Source organism: Aquila chrysaetos, chromosome 6 (assembly GCF_900496995.4).
Source record: "Aquila chrysaetos chrysaetos chromosome 6, bAquChr1.4, whole genome shotgun sequence".
In the NCBI taxonomy this organism is placed as follows: Eukaryota; Metazoa; Chordata; class Aves; order Accipitriformes; family Accipitridae; genus Aquila; species Aquila chrysaetos.
The window spans coordinates 53,764,962-53,780,661 of record NC_044009.1 but is presented as its reverse complement, the minus strand read 5'-3'; the positions used below and the strand labels follow the sequence as shown (position 1 = coordinate 53,780,661).

General features: G+C 37.2%; 1 protein-coding gene across 5 annotated transcripts in view; it reads left to right on the top strand.

Annotated features, from left to right (window-relative positions):
• CCDC148 (coiled-coil domain containing 148) overlaps window positions 1-15,700 on the top strand; it is a 90,094-nt gene that overhangs the window by 50,650 nt on the left and 23,744 nt on the right. For 4 of the 5 annotated variants that reach the window (XM_030017158.2, XM_030017157.2, XM_030017155.2 and 1 more), the window contains exon 11: window positions 11,302-11,442. The exons of the other annotated variant lie outside the window; for it this stretch is intronic. In XM_030017158.2, the coding sequence (XP_029873018.1) occupies window positions 11,302-11,442 (141 nt within the window). The remainder of the gene's footprint in view (window positions 1-11,301; window positions 11,443-15,700) is intronic. 5 annotated transcript variants of the gene reach the window in all.

Here is a 15,700-nt window from a genome sequence, read left to right as displayed (position 1 = left end):
AGTAACTCATCACCGCAGCTCTCTGGGCTGCTACCACCAGCATATGATCGAAAACATGTAAACAGCAATGATTCTTAGTAATATTTCCACTTGATCGTGATATTTAATATGGAGGCCCCCTTGTAAATCTGAACTTCCTTCCACAGTAAACTAATAATTGACACATTTGCTATTTTAAACATTCATGTCAGTTCATAAGGTTACTGACAAACAAGAAAAGGAAAACAATATGTATGATGCTTATAAAAAAGGACTTTCTAAATTTAAAAAATGATGGCTTTTTCACATTGTTTTGACAAACTCGCCCCTGCCCCTTAGTATTTTAGATTCCAGGGAACTGTTCTTAATATGCATTTTAATTTTTTCCCTTTTATAAGCTGTAATATTCACGCCCTGAGGCACCCATCTCATTATCTTTCCATTTAGGAAAATATGCATACACTTTCTGTTCTTATTTTATTTCCAAGAATAACAGTATTTTATATTTCAATGTGTGGTGGGTTTGATTAGTGCAAGTTGGGTTTTTTTGTTTTATTTTCAGTTGATACAATTTCCCATCAGTAGCAGGTCTACTATACATCCTAAATTCCTTGGAGATGTCAGCTTTGTTGGGGCAAAATTTGCCTGACTTCCAAAGTCTTGGCAAACAAGTCATTAACTGGAAATCTAGAAATCCATGAGATGCCTACTGTGCAAGCATTAATCTACTCTCCAGTACCTGTGCTGTGAGTTCTGCATGTCTGAGAGCTGTTGAAACTACTGCACATTGGCATATGTTACCAGTAGGTCCAGTGTTTCCTAAATTTCATCGTTTTCCTGCATGCCCAAACCATTTATAAAGAGTGTATCCAGCCATTGCTTCCTGTGAGCATCAGGGTTGCTGTGCAAATACTGTGGAGGCTCACATGTTTGTCTGGGAAAAGCTGTAGCAATTCTGTCCTGGAGATGCAAATGTTTTACAACATGCATTAATTTCCTTCTTCCTAGTCCCTAGCAGAAAGTCTTAAAAGTTTGAGTAGTTGAAATAGGGTTTGTAATGAGAAATTGTAGGTGAATGCAAGAAAATTTGAAAAGGCTTTTTTTTTTTTTTAAATGAAATGCACTACTCTTTAATAGTCATTGAATAGACATTTCTGTATAATTAGTGACTTAACATATTGGTTTAGTTTTGTAACACAGACTTCTATTGTCCTGTTCCATTTATAAAATATTTAAGTCTAAGGAATTTATTATCCCATTAACCCAAGTGGAATTTATGTGCTTAACTTCTATTAACCTTAATAGAAATTATCTGGGTGAATCCTTGTTCTTCTATGGGAGACTAGGTCTTTAATTTTTTATTTTCCTCTACATTTCCTTCCCCCTTTTCTTAAAAATCTTTCATTTTTTTCCACCTTAGAATGGAAGGGAGTTGCTCAGGCAAGAGACATAGATCAGCATGCACTACTTTTATCTGAAGTATTAACGACTAAGCTATAATGCAAGTGAAGAGGCTACACTGCTGGTAATGAAAGTCACCTTTTAATGAGTTTTCCATGTTAATCTTCTAGTGATCTCGGTTTGACTGTGCTCTTTGGCCAGTTCTATAGTAGATAAAAAGTAATGACCTTCTCTTGTGTGGGGAAATAAGAAGCTTGCCAAATTTATTAAATCATCTTCATTGATTGGATGATGTGTCCATTAGGAACTGAACTGAGAAGAATATCCTTACTGAAGACCTGATGTTGCAATCTTGTAATTCCTTTAGCCTATAACTTTTTATCACTTAATCACCTTTTACATCTGTTTTGCTTAATATTGTTTTTCAGGACACACTAGAAATGCATAGTTCTAAAGCAGCCTTTTCTCTGTAAACAGAATTCCTTAGGTCACCAACTTGTTCTGAGGCTGCAGTCCTTATCTTAAAAATGTGAAGGAAAAATGTTATGGTTGACGTAGTTTGAATCCAAACTTGCAATTAAGAGGCACTTTTTCCCCCTCTGTGCCTTGTGGCTTCTATCTGGAAAAATGAAGAGGTCTCTCTGACATACCGTAAATGGGATAACTCAATTGCATATTCAGCAAGAAACAGGGCAGAAAAGCTGGGCAGAGAAGATGACGATGATGCAGTGAAGTTGGGAAGGAGGGTAAGAAAGGACAGGAGCTAGTCCTAGCAACAGAAGTAGATCAGTTTGGTTATCTGAACTGTGGACATTTCTTGCTATGCTTTTTGACTCTGCTAATTCCAAGCTTCCTCTTTCTTTTGAGCTTCATATGAGCACAGTGTAAGTAGCTGTAGGAAAGCCTTAGATGACCTGCAGGACTCTAGCCTGAATAATCCCATGGAAAGGGAGCAGATGCGGCTTCCCATGTAATTTGGCGCTCATCCTTTCCAGAGCTTATTTCAAGGTTCTGAATGACTACTTGGGTTCTATCTGGACAAGAAAAGCTGCTGAACTTGTTCTCTGTTTTCAAGGGTACCTTCAGTAGCCTAACATGGAGCTTGGCCACACAATAGGAATTTTATTGCTACTTACACCAATTTTTAGCACAGATGACATGCAATATAACACTAACCTCAGGTAGTCTGTGCTGTCCCAACTGTGAAACATGAAATAACACTTCATGGCTGTTACTTGTTAGGATTTCCTACCCACTTTGCAGAACCACCAGGGAGAACTGTGGGACAAATGTATCTGGATGCATTCTGTGATTCCTTGGTTTATGCTTAGGATTTTTTTTATATTGAATTCCTTTAAATACTATCTGAATCTCTAGTCATCTTGTAATCACACTTCAACATTTCTGACTGTGCAACCCAGATTGCTGCAGCTGCTATTGCTTTCAGTTGCATGGTGATGCCACCATGAAAATGCTGGTTCTTTCACCAGTGCTGGAATAGTATTCTGTTGCATACTTCCTCACCTTACTCATTCAAATTTTGTGGTACTTTTGTGAAGTTTTCTTGAAGAGACCCTCTAAAATGTTTTTTTCCCAGGCATTCTTAGAATCAGTTGTGAACAGTTTGAAGAAGGAAAAAGAACTGCAAACCATAATAAAAATAAGGTGTGCAGAAATGTTTCAGAGATTAATAAAGCTCTGGGAGATTCTGAAAGTGTATTGGGATTGGGTCATTTTATGAGGTTGAAAGAGTGAGATAGAGAGAATCAGGGTGGGGATATCAGAGGATTTTTCTTTTTATGCCTTTAGTTATGACAAACAGTACTGACTTTATCACACGATTACTGGGAATTTTTGCTTAGAATTAGAATTCTAGCAGCTTATTATATCCGTGTAGCACACTGTAGCCTGTGAGAATACCGATCTGGAGCTCTGTGTAGTCATTTTGTGACACTCTTCCTCCCGGTCATTTTATGTTCTTTTGGTTTGTAGTGTATTTTTGCCTCAGTTTTCAAAGGCTAGTTTTACTCCTCGTGTGACCTTTACCGTGCAGACCCTCTCTATGCCAGTCAGTTGTCCTGTGTTCCTATTTACGTAGCTATGCAGCTTAGCTGCTAGAAGGAGCTCGATGCCAACTGTCTTGTGTCACCCTAGGCAGCTTCAAGATCTGTTTATAATGTAAGTCAGTGTTGCTTAAAGAGAAAACCTTACATGGTGCTGTGTTGCCATGTGCTAATTTAATGGGAATTCCCAAGGAAAGTATCTCAAAAATTGTTTTGTCATTAAAAGAGATGTATCTCTAGCATTACGTACATGGTAAATACATTATTACTATTCAGATGTTAGAGTGAAAGAACTAATTTATTACTTTAATTAGCTTGTAGTGTACTTTACATTATTGTAATATGCAATATTGAAATAATGAACTGAAAATCGGTATGTACGCATTCTGTTCAGCACAGCAATTTCGTAACTCACTTGGCAAAAGCTCCTCTAGTAATACATGAACTGTGAAATGTGCTTGAAATGCGGGTTGTAATTAAAAACTTTCAGAACTTAATGTTGGCAGTGCTTATACTGCTAAAATGTAAGCTTCTTTGTGAAACAGGCAATAGGGGATCCAGTTTTTAGTGTATTTTCAATATTAGTTTAACTACTAGGATTTTTTAAATATTTAAATGGAACATTTACTATTGAAACAGTAAACTCTACCCTTCTGATTTTGCACTCATAGGAATGAAAGAATGCAATCAAGAACACTTTTTTTTTTTCCTGCATTTTTGTCCCAGATTACTGCCTTAGTGAATCAGAATTATTGTTTGGGATTTTTTTTTGGTCTTCAGATCTGCACAGTACTACCTCTGGAGGAAAAACCTGATGAATACAGCGGGTTTTCTTGAAAAGCTTAAATTGTAGGAATGTTGGAAATTCAGCATCAGGTAGTCACTTTTAAACAGCAAAATATTAAAAGTATGGAAATGCATACCACAGAGATTCCTCAACAATTATGCTCCATTTCACTGCCTGCCCTTTGTTGTTGTTGTTTGTTCTGCAGCACTGCCCAGAGGCTCTCAGGTAGGGTTAGGGTCCTGCAGTGCCATGTGTTGTACAAACTCCCAGTAAAGTGTAGTTTGCAAGGTAGATACAGATGCAGGCTGGGTTTCTGTAAGAGGCAGCCCACTCTATCCTTTGTTATCATGAGTTAAGATAGTCTAGCTCCTAATTTTTGAACCTGTGACAATATGGACAGGGGACTGGTTTGGGAATCTTTTCATTCTGGCCCCTGCCATCTTCTGTGGATGGTACTCCCATGAGAAGTTCCCCTTTGTAGGCAGGCTGGCTCACTAAATAAGTTGAGGTTGTGGGACTAGAACTACTCTCTAGCAGAGAGATGTATTAATGTTCGAATGTGGTTTAAAAAGTGAAATATATTGACATTTGAATCAGCTGTTTAATTCCTAATTTTTGGTATTTCTTACATAATAAAACACTTTAATTTAGCTCAGCTCTGTTACGAACATTTTATCCTATATCACTTTAATTCTTCATGTGGGGAAGACGTGGCAAAATGCCAACCTACTGAATCACATTTTATAAATATTTTGCAAACAGTTCTTTTCTGATTTTTACCAGTTTTTCCTTTTTTGTTGCAGTTAGGATTCATTTTTTAAAGGAAGTGACTCTTCTTTTGCCTTAATGAAAAGGCATGGATTAGATAAACATGGGAGGGCCTGGGATGATGTAGACTAACTTCATATGCTGCCTACACAAAAGAATAAACAGGTATTGTGGGAAAACATAATACAATGAAACTTCCCTTCCTTCTGTCATTGTTACTACCCGTTTTCTTGATTGACAATGGGCTCATGCATTAAAAAAACCTAACTAGATAAAAATGGAAAGCAGATTCGACCCACTGAGTAAATAGGTGTGTTTAGTAGTGATTTAGGGCAGTGTAGATAGCATTGTAGAAGGTAGTGGAGATATGCACTGAATTATTGGCATATCAGTTTTGTCTGGGGAACCTCACTGCATGATTAATGTTTTGTCAGCTCAGTGAAGTTATATATTTGATGCTTAGTAATGCTCACTTGTTTGTCTGAAACCTGTTGAAAATCTAGGTTGTGCCCCAGTATTGATTTCTGACTCGAGTCAAAAGGCTTTAACAGAAGAGCTATGTGAAAATAACTAGGGAAAGTGATTATGTCCTGTCATGAGACTGGAGTGTAGCATATGAAATGCAAAAAACTGCTAATCAAAATGAATGAATAATGAGGCTTGAGGTGATTTTAGACTAGGTTAGTATCTGTTTCTGCTTACTGCTTTATTGTTTCCTTTCCTTCAATCAGTTGTCATTTTGAGAGACTCTCTGCTGGGCCAATTCTGTTCTCAACATCCATTTCCAGTCAGTAGTTCCCCTGAAGTATCAATTCCCTGCAGCTTTTATTGATACCAATTTAATGGACTCACCATGCTAACTTATGGCTGCAATCAAACAACTGAAAAAGATCCCTGGATAATAGGTAAAGTAATATCTGGAAAAGACCAGTAGAGGATCAGGAGTGTTCTCAGACTTGGAGGAAACTGAAGCTGCATCATGTCATAAGCCCACTTACAATGGCATATATCTTATTATTGAAGAAAGTTTGAAAGGAGTGTGAAGCAGGATATAGGAAAATACAAGCTTAAAAAAAGCAATTTTTTTGTTACATAGTTTGACTGTTACCTCATTCCAGTTCAGAAATCTCAATGATGTTATTAGAGAAGTTTAAAGTTCCTTTGAATGCTTCTGCAGTTTATTCTAGCTCCAATCTGAGTAGACTTTTAGCAGATTTCATTCATTTTTTGTTTATTGTTAGATTTTAAAGCTTGATGTATGTTTTTGCTTCAGTCTGTTTCACAAGAGAGGTAGAAATGATTGCATGTTCTTCCACATTCATTTTCAAAACAGTCCTTTTTAAGTTTATTAGTGTAGCAAGTGAAGGGTAACAGAAACAATTTAGCATTTTATTTTAGATTCTTAAACTGCTAAAATGTATGAGCAGACTGCTGTCAAAATTGCTAAAGAAAAATTTCTATTTAGACAAAGACCTTGTGTTACAAGTTTCGCAGTGTGGGGGAGGTTTCAATCAGGTATTACAGCTAAGCTCCAGAAAATAGGGCCTTATGAAAATTGACACCTTCCCTCTAGAAGTCTCTTAGCTGCTAGTATGGTCTTCTCATGTTATCCTTGTTCTGTTTTTATTGTTGTTCCATGTTTCTGTTTCGATGGATGGTTTGAAATTATAATTGGCTGTTTTCATTAAGAGTGATACACGTTCTTCTGCTGACACTTCCCTTGGAACTTGCTTGTTTTAGCGTGCAGAGCTGCTATGGATTTCTTTGCCCACTTGATGGTATTCTTACTCTTGTATGGCTTAGAACCAATCAATTTGTCATTCCCTCCACATGAGACAGGCCCAAACCCGCTGGCTTCCTCTGTAGTATCCATCTAATAAACCTCTGCTATGTAGCTATTTTTTCTTTAAGTCCTCATTTATCCATTTTCATTCTTGCCAAGCTCAGCAAGCTGTTCAGACCCCATGTAGGCTGCATTTGTTATCAGTGTTAGAACTATAGAAAACCCTGCAATAAAGGTCTTGAACACATCTTGCTCCTTATACTTGGCTGTTCCTCACTACTTCAGTGGCTCTTTTCAGAACTTGGGAGAGTTCAGACAACTCTCCCAAGAAAGCTTCTTAGATCCTCTTACCTGCCTCTTTCCTGCCTTTTTGGTAGTGCCCCTACGCTGAACTACATCACAAGAATCCTTGCTTTGCATATTCCTCAAGAAAATGCATTTCTGTTACGCCTAAATCCATAGCCAAATGCCTGATTCTTTTTCTTGGAGCTTGCTTAAATCTTAGAGCGTCTGCTCATCGACTTGATTTTTTTAACTTATGAACAAAGTTACGGAAATAAGATCTCAGATGATAGGAGAGAAAGACTTGAGTCCCAGAGCTGAGTATGGGAACTGATATGGGAGAATGATGTGAGGACTGAACTATAGGAAAATGTGTTCCTCTCTACACCAGAGTAATTCTTTGACATTAAATAAACAGCAGAGAAGACATCCCCAAGTGGATGTCTGGACACTGGAAGAGAGACGCTCTTCTGCTTCTTGGTGGTTTTCAAGTGGAACAGCTACAGTGTCAGGGAGTGAGAAGACCCTGGTTCAAGCTAGTCTAGAAATGAGGATGTTTTTTTTAATTTTGAGGACAGCTGGATACAGGTCCCTGCCTCAAAAAGTGTTTCATTATTTCTTTTCTTACTGGAGCTAGTCCAGTGAAGGACCATTAAGATGAAGGGTCTGGAGCACCTCTCCTGTGAGGAAAGGCTGAGAGAGTTGGGACTGTTCAGCCTGGAGAAGAGGAGGATCAGGGGGATCTTGTCAATGTAGAAAAATACCTGAAGGGAGGGTGCAAAGAGGGTGGAGCTGGGCTCTTTTAGAGGTGCCCAGTGACAGGCCAAGAAGCAACGGGCACAAACTGAAACACTTGAAATTCCATTCCATCCATCAATTTTCTACTGAGGGGGTGGATGAACATGTTGGCCAGAGAGGTTGTGCAGCCTCCACCCTTTGGAGACATTTAAACTTAAATTCGACATGGTCCTAGGTAACCAACCGCCTGTAGCTGACCCTGCTTGAGCAGGGGGGGTGGTCTTAGACGGTCTTGAGAGGTCCCTTCCAACCTCAACTGCTCTGATTCTGTTTTCTGCAACCTGGAATAATTTTAACTGTAAACATGGTTTCATATTCCTTTTTACAGAATAAAGAATTGAATGTGGATCTCCCACAGCCGGGGTAAGGGGGCTCAAGGTATTTATGCTGTGATATGGCAGTCTTGATTAATCAAGTCATTAAATAAAAATTTGGAAATTATTTGGAACATACTGCTTGGGATGTATTTGGGATGACCAAAAGCATGATATTACTGGAGGGGAAACCTACTACTTAGCAAAAACTTTTGCCCAGTACTTCTTTTAATAACCTGTTTTGAGGAAATTAAGGTAAATTATTTATATGCAGTATATATTCAAGTGGGACCAGTCATACTTAGTTTTCTTTTCTGAAAAAATTAAATTATTTAATGCAGATGCTTAGAGCTATTTATATTACAGTACTTATGTCTCAGGGTTATTTACGTTAATATGTCACTTCTAATTAATGGAAAATTGGAGGGTGGGGGGAGAAAAAGTGTTCTGAGTGTCCCACAAGGGCTCAATGTTCTCCCCGGTTCTTATAGAAACTTAACATACCTATGACTGGCAGGTTAAAGGATTTGGGGGGGGTGGAGGGGTTGTGCTTTTTTCTTTTTAGGAATGAAAGGATAGTTTTACCACTGCCAAAGAAGCTTATGAAATATATTATTATTATTATTATTATTATTATTATTATTATTATTATTATTATTATTATTATTATTATTATTATTATTATTATTATTATATACATGAGATCCTGTTAAGGGAACATTTTCAAAATTCTGAGGAGAAAAGTCATGTATGAAGAGTAACATCTGTGCTACAGAACACTGCGTAACATTTTTAATTTTTCTTTCTATAGTGTACAAGTTTGAATTCCAGTTTGAAATAATTTTGTAAGAATAGCTAAAAGAAAAATAGCTGTTTCTATGCTGTCTGCCATTACATTACTGCACACTCAAATACATATGGACAAGTGCAGCTTGCATGTATGTATCCTAATTGATCCCTTTTGCATATTTTCAAGTATCCATGCCCACCTGCAGTTTCCATGTGCACACGTTTATGTTCCCTCCTTGCAAACCATCCCACTACATTTTTTGACACTTATTCAGTGCCATTAATACTTGCTGGCATGTACAAACTTATCCCTGTTTCCACCCCACTGCCCCATAAAATAATTAGTAGTGTTTTTCAAATAAGGGGGAGAGGGAGGGAAGTTGAGAGCCTTGGGTTTTCAGCATCTTGTGCCTTTTTTCTCCTAGCTGCCTACATTTTCCTAGTCGCAAGGATAATTTTTGACTCAGGCCTTTGCTCTCTTCCTGTAAAACATCTAATTGGTGAAGATGGCTGTTTCCTAGCTTTTTTTTTTTTTTCCTCTCCTAGAAAGGAGATTTCAGAAGGTGAAACACCATTATGAACAGGCCTCTAGTGAGAATTAGTTACAAAAATGGAAGAAAAGAGGTTAAAGAGTTTAATGCTCAGCTAAATCATAATTCTTAACTTTAAGGATGGAGTTGAAGCTGGGAAAAGTTGTATGTACTCTGAGAGAATAACAGCATAAATGAAAGTTGCTTGAAGAACCCTGAAACTCAGTTTTTATTAAAACATGAAAGCACACCAGTTAATGCTTGGGTATGGTAGCAAACTGCATTGAACTTTTAAAGATAAACTCAGGTTGCAGGAGACAAAAGTAACTGTTGGTTAATCTGTGGCATTCATTACAGGCAGAGTATCTTTTTAACAAGCTACCTTTAAATCTTTTAATAAAGAGAGAGTTTAATTTTACAACCACTGTAAAATTTCATGTTATTTTCATGTTATTACTTTGCCTGCACTACATGAAAAGTCACAGCAGTATTTAGTCTATTGGGACACTTTGCAAAGAACAAAATATAGTTGTTATTTAAGCAAAGAAGCAGGGCAAACTCGGCATCACTCAGATGCAACTCACTGAGAACCTCAGACCATGGGGAGCACTGGATTTCTGAACAAAAATCTTTCACAAGCACAGAACAGAAGAATTAATAGTCTGTGCACATAGCTAGTGAAATGCAGTAAAGGTGGAAAAAATGTATATTAAAATACTTTAATTCTTAGTATTAAATTACTAACTGTAGTATAGAAAACCAGATGAAAAATGGCTGAAATGCTTGTTCCTGTGAGGAATACAGAGTTTTATTAGCACTTGACAAATCTATTGCAAAAAGAGCTGGCAAGCCAACAAAAAGGAGACATTGTTAATCCTATTGAAACCAGCATGAAACAGATGAGCATACAACTGCTCTTGACAACACCGACATAAATTGGGGATCCACGCTGACTGAGAACAGTGTGCTTGAGAACACTGAAAATAAGTCCCTACCCATTGCCAGTTACTGAGGACTTGTTGTCTTGTTTAATCAATACAGTGTGTCAGGAATATGCCAAGAATGGATTCTTGGCATGTTGAGCTAAGTGATCTATCCCGTCCCTGACACTTTTTGTTACGAAGTGTGGCAGGCCCTGTAAGGAGAGCTGCGGTGGAGCTGGTCCTGTCCTGCTTCTGCACCCACTTATCCAGCGGTCTGGAAAGCTGCCGGGCAGCTGAGCTGCAGCCGATGTCTCTCTTCCCACAGAAGAGCGGGATGTCAGGTGTACAAGACCATTATAGGCACCGGTCATAACCTTTGAGCGGGTGGCAGGGATCCTAGACTAATTTTGCACAGTTTGAAAGCTGACAAAAGGTGAAGTCTCTGTCACTGGAGTCCGTTGATTTCCACAGAGTCCTGGTTGGAAGCAAAGTGCTGTTACAGAAATACCTGAGTTGAAGGATGCGAGCGGACTCTGGTCTGTTAGCATTGGTCTCCATTTGTTCATAGGTTCATTAAGAAATTTACATGTTATTGAAAGTCTAAGCAGTGAAGGGGAATTTAAGATCTGATGTTACTGAGGTGGTTTTGGCAATTTTGCCTAAAATCTTTTCATATGTGATTTTATTGCATATTATGCCAGTCCATTGTGAATTGCACGCGAACGTGTGGAAAGGTGGTGCTTACTAAATGATTATGTGTTGCTGATAAGATTATAATCTTATCTTGTAAATGGATTACATGGGTTTCCTTCCCAGTCTGTTTGGCAGGATCACAGTATTACACAAGTCTGCTGCAGGACTGCCTTTTCAACTGTTTCTTCCAGGTTCTACAGTGGAAAGCACAGCAGGAAGAGGCTGCTAAACTAGAAGCTGCTGTAGCTGCCAGAAGAAAAGAAAAGGAAGATGAGAAAGAAAGGCTACAGAAAGAACAGGAAATGATTCGTAGAGCTCAGGAGAAAGAGAAAGTATGAGAAACTGTTACACGTTTTTGCATATGTTAATGTGTACAATTGCCTTTAAAATCTTTAACTGATCTCACTACCTTGTATTCTTGTAAAGTATTAAGTATTAGTATAGAGATGAGTGAATGGTTAGTTGAGTTTTGCTACTGTCCATTTTAGCTTTAAAGCTGCCTGCTCTTACACACCAGTTATGTTACTTCATTATGTTTAAAAAAAAAAAAAAAAGCATACACAAATAAGTGTATGTGACTATCTCTGTCACAAAAAAATCAGTGCAGAGGCCCTACTGAATTTCTAACTCTTACAAATTTGTGCTTTTTAGCAATGTGGCAAAGACTATGAAAGGTTCCAATGCTGCAGTTAAGTATGCTGCAATGCAGCAAATGAGCCTTACAATATATTGTCTGCAGGATAGAACACTGCACTTTGCAGCACAAGGACCTTAAAAGTGGGCCTGAAGCACAGTGGTAATATTAACTGTTTCAGGATATCAGAATTCCATGTTACATTGTTCTAAGTACTGATGTGGTGACTACTTGGGAAATAACTTTGATGCCTAAGTCTAAACTTCAACTTAATAGAAAATCAGAAATCCACTATAGTGAATGTAATGCTTTTGGAAAATCAAGCTGTCACGTATGTATTTGTCTTGACCTTTTTATTTAAATGATATGGCAAAAGTCCAGGAGATTGTTTTATTAGAACTCTACCTCTTTTTCTGATTATTTGTTACACTGAAATCTGGTGTGCTTAGAGTCCAGCTCACCTGTGGCGTATTTGTTAAGACTGCATAATTATTTCTGGAAAAAATAAGTCAGAAAACGCCATAGATTCTTACTGCTTTGTCTTTCAAATGCTCATGAGTAAATAGTCTCTTTTACTCTTATGGAACTACTCATGCTAACATGTTTGCAAGAAGCTGCAATCTAAAAGCGCTCTAAAAGCACTAAAAGCTGTGCTCTTATGCCAGTTAGAAGCAGAGTTAAGAAAACAAGGCTAAACTGTTCCAAATAGAGTATTTTCATGACGCATATGAAGGCTTTAGTGACATCAGTATGTATCACACTACAGAAAGCTTGTGCAAAAAAAGGAAGAAAACAAAATCTTTATATATGTTAACATGTTTTCTCTTTAGATTTTGCCGCCATGTCTTTATTTATCTGCCCCATTTCTGTGTAACATAGCTTACGGGGAGCAAATGTTTACTGCTGCACCTACAACGTAGCCAGTTAGACACCCTGGAATTTGATGGATTCTCACGTTGGTAGCGGTGCCTATTGCAGTGATATTCCTTGCAGGGAAAAAACCAAACACAAAACATCCATACTTACAGCAATTTGATTAAGTTTTTACTACAACAATTTACAACACTTACTAAAAGCAGAAAAGAAATTATAGCAGAGCAAAATAAATGACTTGCAGGAGGGTGAAACTGACTGCCTTAGCAGCAGAATGAAAATAAAGTCCTACACTAGTTGGAATTTCCCTATCTTTTTTTTTTTATAGCACTCGAATATCTTTTCCTTGCTTTGTCCAAAGAAATATGTCTTCATGCCATGTCAAACAGGTCAAGAGCAGAAGCTCTTGCGGCTTATCGTATTCCTGGTGGTAGTTTGCATAACCATTGAATTTGGTTATATCAACAATTCTGCAGAGAAGCACTTGACTGAAAGTGCTACCTGGAGAAAAGAAGGTGAAGCTGCTGAAGCCTTCTTGTCTCTAGATAGAGACGGTTATCTCCTCATTATTTCTCATTGCTGCAAGTCCCCAGAGCCACCATTTGAACAGCTGCCAAATTTCAAATCGATTTTATTTTGTGAGTTTATTCTTCTTGGTCATGACTGTGTTTGCATATTGCATGTATCCAGTTTCTTCTCTAGCTGAAGAAGTCTCTACTTACACTGGTCACCTGATTTTATTCTTTTTTTGCAATTTATCTTAAAGGTGAAATATACATTCTTGGCAGAGCACAATCTTTCTGTTAAACTATGCTAAATCCTTTAGTTAGCAAAAGTGCAAATAATTGTCCAAAAGTCAGTTTCAAGAGATGTTTCTCTTTCCTTCAAAACATACAGAATACTCTCACTTTTCATAAGAATCAGAAAAGTTCAGATTGAAAGGGAGCTTAATAGGTTTCTAGTCCAATCTCCTGCTCAGTTATGAGGTACAATCAGGTAACTTATGTTTTTATCCTTATTTCAATTTGTTTCATTTATCCTTTAATTTATCTCTAATATTTGAGACTGTCATTTCGGGTTCAAAAGTTGAGAAAGCCATATTTACGTGTTTGCAAACCATGGACTTTCAGAGAAATCCTGGCTCAGTTTAAATCAGTATTGGCTTTACCTTTACCTTTAATTGGCTTATTGTAGATATTGTTGGTGAACTTTTCAGACTTAAATCTCTATAAAAAGACACAGGAATTTTTCAAGAGTATATGTATGAGCATTGTGTTACAAAACTTTATTGTATATGGGTTTTGGGGGTTTTTTTTGTTTGTTTGTTTGTTTGTTCACACTGACATATGTTTCCTGGTATTTGTTCTTGGTTGATATGTTGTTACTGTTCTTACATGGTGGATTTAAATTTATAAAATAACAAATTAAGGCAGAACTTCTACATTTGGTGTCTGCACTCACCTTCTATGTAAGAGTTTTAAGGGTGAGATGTGATGAAATTTTGACTGGTATGGATGATGTTTAAGTTGTTCTAGTTGGAGCATGTGATTGTGAGATTTTGTGGTTTCTCCACCAGCACTGGAAACAGAGGTAGAGAGAGAGGGGCAACCCATATTTAATGACAGTTTGCTGCTTAGGTTATGAGAAACTTCGCTGCTGCTTTTCTTTTTGTTACAGCTTGTTCTGCTTATTTGTCTTTACTCACACTGTGTTTATAGTGGCAGGTGGCTCTGAAACCACAAGGAAGGAAGAGGCTTGGTGAGGCTGTGTTGACCTAACCACCAGCAATGTTCATTTTATGTGTAAATATTTTGGTTGTGCAAACTTTCTGCTTTTCTCTGGCCTATGTGTAATGTCTACATAGAACAGTCCTCTGTCTATGCACAGATGGAGTAGCAGCTGTTTGAGGTCAATGGTCATATGTTTCATTTGAGTATATTACATCTTAGAACCTTAAAAAGGGCTGCTAACCTTATACTGCAGCTGCTTTTCTGGTGAATGTTCTGTGGCAGCAAGAATAATATGTAAAATAAATGCCCATACTCTACCTAGTTTGTAACCTAGGCAGGGTATGTCAAGTTCTTCCAAACCTGAGAATAGGTAAAATGACATTAAATCTTAAATACCAATGCTACATTTGCTCTATTGGACTGCCGATCAGTTTTTTCCCTGTATATTTAAATATGGAATTTCAGAAACTGGTCCCTAATTAGAGTTTATGAGAAAGCCTTCAGGCAGTGTGGAATACAGAAAGATAATAATTGCAGAAGAGAGAGTTTTGTTTCATAATTATAAGTATTCCAAACAATATTAAATAAAAGCATTCTAATACATACAGTTATAGCTCTAATCCTTATTTTCATGTCCTTCATGTGTAAAAAATGGCCTATATAAAGAAATGATTGGCTTATAGGTTGGGAATTCTGAAATATAAACACTGTTTGGAAGACCTGTTTTGTTATGAATGATGATAGTTAAACGGTTTTTCTGCACAATCACATAAAGAGAATGGTATTTTGACTGCCATTTCAACTGAAATCTCCAAAAGAGGCTTAAATTCAATATAGTTCAGTGGGTGATACAGAAGTTATTTTTATTGCCATTTTATGAAGCTTTTCCTATGTGAGATGATTCCATAAGTAAATCTCATTGTAAGAAATTACCTATGTTTTGGGAGGTAGGATAAGGTCCCAGACCTTCACAGGAACTTTATGCATTTAATTGTAAAATCAACAGATTATTGACCTATAATTTCAATTGCTTTTGTAAGTAATTTTATAATTAACGTTTTCTTAGATTATTAAAATTCTTAAGATTTTCTTAGGTTTTTGCATCTTTTTCCTAAAGCTTCTATTCTCTGTTTTCCCAGCTGTATTTTAAATTTTAGAAACATAATGCTGTTTTGTCAATGAATTACAAGTGACAACATCGTCATATGCTTCTGTCATCATAAACAGTCTTTTCAAAAACTCAGTCTTGCTTTTCAAGGTAAACACTATCTTTGTTTTGCTAGAAGCAGTAATTTTTAGTGAATTTTGTAGCTTTTCTCTTTCTGTTTGTCTTAGCAATTGCCAAGAAGTCTG